Genomic DNA, 5,616 nt, shown 5'->3' on the forward strand with positions numbered 1-5,616 from the left:
TTTTGTGTACGTGTAAACCTGTGGCATGATACTTACTTTGCTTAAAGCTTGGATACTATAGGGATGCTTTCACAGTTCACATGTTTATAGAGCAAACCTGTTTCATGACTGTTTGTAGAAACTGCTCATCTGTTTAGTGGAAACACCCCATCCTGCTAGCAGGTGTTAAGTGTGCTGGGAAAGTGTCTGGCAGGCTCCACTTGCTTACTGTAACAGGCGAATCTCACTTAAGTCTGTCAAGGGGCTGTAGTTGACTCATTGGTAGCTAGATTTAGTCCCAGCTGCATCTTGTCTTCACCTAGCCCTGAAGCTAGGACTAAAATATGCAACACATTGTTCATTTGAGTAGCTCCACTGATATTTTTTTTTTTGTAGTAGCTGCATTAAATTTGGATTGTATAGTTACTCTTTTAGATCCGGCTGTGCAGGAAGTAAAAACTACTGCCCTATATTTGCTCTCAGAGGCTTGTTCTTGTCCCCTGCGGCCTCATTTTTCATATCTTCTCACCAGGCTACTCATTTGTACATTTATTTTTGAGTCAAAGGGAGTTATCTTTGCTAACAGCAAAGATGTACAGCTTTAACTGTTTAAACTGGCATAATTTATTCTACCGGTTTATTTTGGAATGCTTGCACGAGTGGCACTGAGGCAATAAGTCTAGCAAGGGGGTGATGAAAGCATAGGGCAGGTCTTAGTGCAATAATCTCTTTCTCTGTTTTTAAGATACATCTCCTTTTGTTAATTTAACTTTAATTTATGGGATTATACTTATACTCCAGTGCAGGTTTGACTCAAGACATTCTTACCATTTATGAAGTATATATGTTATCTTTGCAGAGGTTTTTGAGACTGTAAGCTATCTGGGTTGAGGAACACGCCATCTCATGTGTGTATGCACCACTGAACAAGACATAGCACAGCATTTTTCTTGGGCCTCTGAATACATATTTAATATCACGTGATAATAGTAGTGCACAGTAATACAGCCTTTACTAGATTATATAGAGTCACAATTTCCAGGTTTGAAAGTCCTTTTTTTTTTGTGGCTAAGTTGATTAAAACTGTTAGCAATAGTTTTCTGAAAAATACACTCATATTTATTATGATTTATTTCTGACTTATTATTTCTGATATGTGTAGACTCTTCTGTAACCTCATCAAAAGACAAAGTTAGCTAGTTATTATATCTTCACTATAACATTTAGTTCCAATTGATGTTTGTGGAGCTATGGTAAGGTTGGACATCAGTACAACTTTATGTTTAAAATGAACCAAAATATTAATGTAAAGCTGCTCTACTTCCAGGAAAAATTATGAAACCACTCTATTTAAAGATAATTAGAACATGAATTCATTAGCTTCTCAAAGGAGCTTAAACTGTGTTTCCTGTATACGACAGCACTTCAGAATTCATGGTTCTTATATCAGGATACTGAAAAACACAAGCCTATTTTGCATTAAACTATTTAGATACATTCTGAGTAGAGTACACGCAGTGTGTTTGTTCATTTCCTCTTCCCACCCTAAAATGATTGCCAGCTGCAGGGCAGAGGCTTCCTTTTTCTGTAGCTGTCTACTTCACACCTTATCACCATCTTTCATTGCTTATCCTCTATTTAGCACAAATCTTGTGGAATACGTTCTGATCTTTCAGAAATAATGGGTGGTTTTTCAAATTCTCACCTTCCAAGAATTTCCAAGCGTACAATTTTAGACAAAAATACTTACAAGAGCAAATATACTAACTGAAACAGTACAGAGCATTATGGATTATGAAGCTTTTACCAATTACAGTATTCTGAGAAATGACTACATTTAAACCTTCATTTTTTATTTCTCCTAATTGAAGACCATACTGCTGCTGAAGAATAAAGAACATCCAAATTGTAAAGGGTATATGACTTTGGAGATGCTTTTTATGAATTTTTGTAAGGAGGTTCCACAGGCTGCATCACTTCAAGGAAGTGAGTGTTTCGTTGAAATAATCTTAGAAGTAGTTGTGTGGAATATGAACAGGAAAGGCTGTAAGAAGACTAAGGTGTTTGTCTTCATACAAAGCAATAGCCAGTTGTGCTCTCAAGAAATCTAATCATGAGCGTTTCTGCGCATTTACTTTGCCACTGTCAGGCCCTGGTTGATTTGAGTTTCTGCTTCTATAAAAGGAAATTAGAACAGTATTTCTACTCTTTTTTTTTTTGTAAATGAGAAATTGCTCCATATGTGAGCTTTTCTAAACTTAGCAGTATATGTTGTTTTCTCGGAAATTAACCCTCATGTAGGTTTGAATAGGGCTTTTAAAATGTTCCTTATAGCTACAGTAGTGTTGCTTAAGTGCCCCTGTATTTTGTTAATCAGTTCCCCATAAATGTCACCAGAAGTAGTACTTTATGTGTGAAAATAGTCTTCACAGCTGAGAGAAGATGGACTCAGAAGTCCTGAGTAAGTCATCTTTACAAAAATAATTTGTATAATTTGATGCTAGTTTAAAATAGACTAGATTATGGTAAGGGTTAAAAACAACAAACAAACAAAAACAAACCTCGGAAACAGCGTTCATATGTTTGGGCAAGCGTAGAATGCATTTGCTGTCTTTCAGTTGATATCTCCAAGGGGATCTCTCTGTGCTTCCCATGTTTTCCCTGCTCCACTAACTTTTTTTTTTTTTACTTTGAACCTGAGCAGATATAGTTGTACTTTACTATAACTATAGCTTATGGTAACAGACAGGTCACGAGTGAAATTTTTGCAGCTATTTGGAAATCTTTCTGGAAATCTTTCATTGTCACCCTTGACACAACTGTTGAATCTGCAGTGTTAGGATAGATGGGTAACCAACTGGCTTTTTGCTGTCCTCTTGACTGTAGACACATAGAGATGGTGGCAAAAAGGGAATGGGACAGGTCTGCATATGTATTTCTGTTTTTGTTACTTTTAGGCAGTTCGCCATAGAACGAAAAGTTTAAGATGAAGTAGTTATTGCTGGATAGTTTGTAAAGATCCGTTGTGTTCTTGGATAACAAGAAAATGACCTGCCTTTTGCGGAACACATACTGTTTTTGAGAGTACTTTCCTTGACTTGTGACAGGCTTTGCTGGCACTCCAGGATACCTTTCTCCAGAAGTCTTACGGAAAGATCCATATGGAAAACCTGTGGATATGTGGGCATGTGGTAAGGAATTATTCTGAAAGACAGTGTTCAGTCAACTGTAAAGTATGTTAAGGGAAGGATGACGTCCAGAATACCTTATATTCCACATCAGAAACTAGGTATTAGTTAAAATTCAATATTAGTTTTTTGAAAAAATCAAGATGTTGGAACTGCAGTTTTGAAGTCTGACACTAATGTTTTTGTTAAGTGGAGTAGAAAGCGATTACTTTATCACCCAGTTTTTCAGTGTAATTTATGGTACTAGCAAAGGGATTGCTACCTATGTGAGAACAAATGGTAAGTTTCTTTCTTGTACTTCTACCCACGCTTATTTCGTTGTATTTATGAAAGCATTTTTCTTTAGTCATAGTGAATCATCCCTGTAAAAATAGCAGGTGAACTTCTTTATTTCCCATCAACCATATATTTATAGAAATAAATTGAGTTGCCCAAGTTTTCTTTGCCTGACATTAGTTGTAGTATTATAGACAGCAGTACAGATAACACACAACACCAGAAGTGTTATTTTCATAGAACTTTTGTGATCTTTGAAAAGTGCAAATCTATTTCTCCAGCTAGCTAAATATTCTCAGTTTAACAAATCCGATTTTGTGTCAGATACACATTCTTGCTCACACTCTGTAGGAGGTTGTCCCATGAACCCTATGTTTACTCTAATCCCCAGCATAGATAGAAAGTGTTTTTCAGTAGTTGGGATCCTTCTTTCGAGCCATAGTTTCGCATGGTTATCAGGTACAAAATGAATTTCTTTGTTTTTGTTTTTTTTGGGGGGTGGTTTTGTTTGTTTGTTTGTTTTGTTTGTTTTTCTCTTGCAATTACTTAATTACTATATGATTTCTGCAGGTGTCATTCTGTATATCCTCCTGGTGGGTTATCCTCCTTTCTGGGATGAAGACCAGCACAGACTTTACCAGCAGATAAAGGCTGGTGCTTATGATGTATGTGCCATGCTCTGTCTTCTTCTGAATTACTTATAATTGTACCTCTATGCAGGAGTCTCCTAGAGTGAAAAGTTAGATTTATATTGTAATCTCTTTTTTTTTTGATTGACTGTCATGAGTCACTCAGAGTAGTAAATGTCACTTTAGTAACATGAGCTTTATAAAGATGGAAACATCTCTGCAAAAATAAATTCAGTTTCCCTACAACTCCAAGCTTTCATTTTCTGGTCCTTGTATAAATTGTGCAAGTTTGTTATCCTGACGAGCCTGTTGATACCTCTGTACTTCCAATAGATGTTTCTTAACTCCTTGTGGTTATCACTTTACCCAGTCACTTATTCTAAATTGTTTTTAATAATTCTTAAATTGTCTAAATATAGTCCAATACTTTTGTATTGCCCACTTTTGTAAACACAAGCAGCTGTAGAGCTTCTCAAAAAGAATAGTTTCATTAATTGAATGTGTATTTGAAAGTAAGCATTATGACTGTTGATAAATAGTACCCAAACGTTTGTGGCATTATGAATTTTGCAACATCATCCATTCATTTCTATTAAAGTAAGCAGATAGAAAAACAGAGGATCATTGATTCTCATCTTTAAGTCATTTGTGAATGTTGAAGATACTGTACCTTCTAATTTTGAAGTTCTTATTTGAATCCAGTTCTGAATTAATGATTGATGTGCTATGGCCGTCTATGTTATGCTGTGGTCTATCTAGTCTTCTTCCAGTTGAACAAGTAATACAGTAATAAATAGAATTACAGTGGGAGTTACAGTTTCAGCTGAGAGGGTAAGAAATTAGTAAGTGCAGAGACTAAACTGTGAAGCTGTATTGTACATACTTAATAAATACTGTGATGTACTGCATCTAGATTATATTAAATTCTTATAATCTAAGAATGAACATTTTTTATTACTCAAAAATGATGTGTTCAAGGTGTTCTGTTCACAGCAACAGTTTAAGATGTACCCATTTTTTTCATTTCATTTGCATTTGAGCAAGTATTTTGCATGTGTAAATATTTTGCTGATCAAGGAGGTGTTAAATTCTTAACTCTACTTTCATTTCTATACCACAACTATACAATTGGTATTAATATTAACATTGAAAGAAAGCAAACAAAGAGTTTGAATAATAATGATTAATATTTTTGTCTTAATTCAAAGTGAGATTAGGACTGTTTGAGATGCTTTATGATCATATTCCTCACAGCTGACTGGAATCTCCTTTATGTCTGCTGATGATATTTTATCCTATGAATATCGATTGTCATCATAATATTGTAAATCCATAAATGTTCTGCATCTGAACCAAATTACAAAAACCAAAACAGTGAAGGAGAAAAACACTGCATGTAAATCTGTCTAATTCAATCTTTTCTGATTGTGGAAAAGTGTTTTTAACTAGCTGTTAATATCACAGACCTGTTATCAGTTAATGTCTTTATATAAAATTGTATAGTGGTCATGCAAGATAATACACACATTACTTTTTTTTTTTTT

The 5,616-nt window shown here is 34.9% G+C and overlaps 1 protein-coding gene across 12 annotated transcripts in view; it reads left to right on the plus strand.

Moving 5' to 3' along the window:
• CAMK2D (calcium/calmodulin dependent protein kinase II delta) overlaps window positions 1–5,616 on the plus strand; it is a 216,376-nt gene that overhangs the window by 111,822 nt on the left and 98,938 nt on the right. For all 12 annotated transcript variants that reach the window (XR_002114339.2, XM_010709979.3, XM_010709966.3 and 9 more), the window contains exons 7-8: window positions 3,087–3,170; window positions 4,014–4,108. Coding sequence is in view for 11 of the 12 variants with exons in the window: in XM_010709979.3 (XP_010708281.2) it covers window positions 3,087–3,170; window positions 4,014–4,108 (179 nt within the window). In the remaining variant the exon portion in view is untranslated. The remainder of the gene's footprint in view (window positions 1–3,086; window positions 3,171–4,013; window positions 4,109–5,616) is intronic.

The sequence above is a fragment of the Meleagris gallopavo genome, chromosome 4 (assembly GCF_000146605.3).
Source record: "Meleagris gallopavo isolate NT-WF06-2002-E0010 breed Aviagen turkey brand Nicholas breeding stock chromosome 4, Turkey_5.1, whole genome shotgun sequence".
Taxonomy (NCBI): domain Eukaryota; kingdom Metazoa; phylum Chordata; class Aves; order Galliformes; family Phasianidae; genus Meleagris; species Meleagris gallopavo.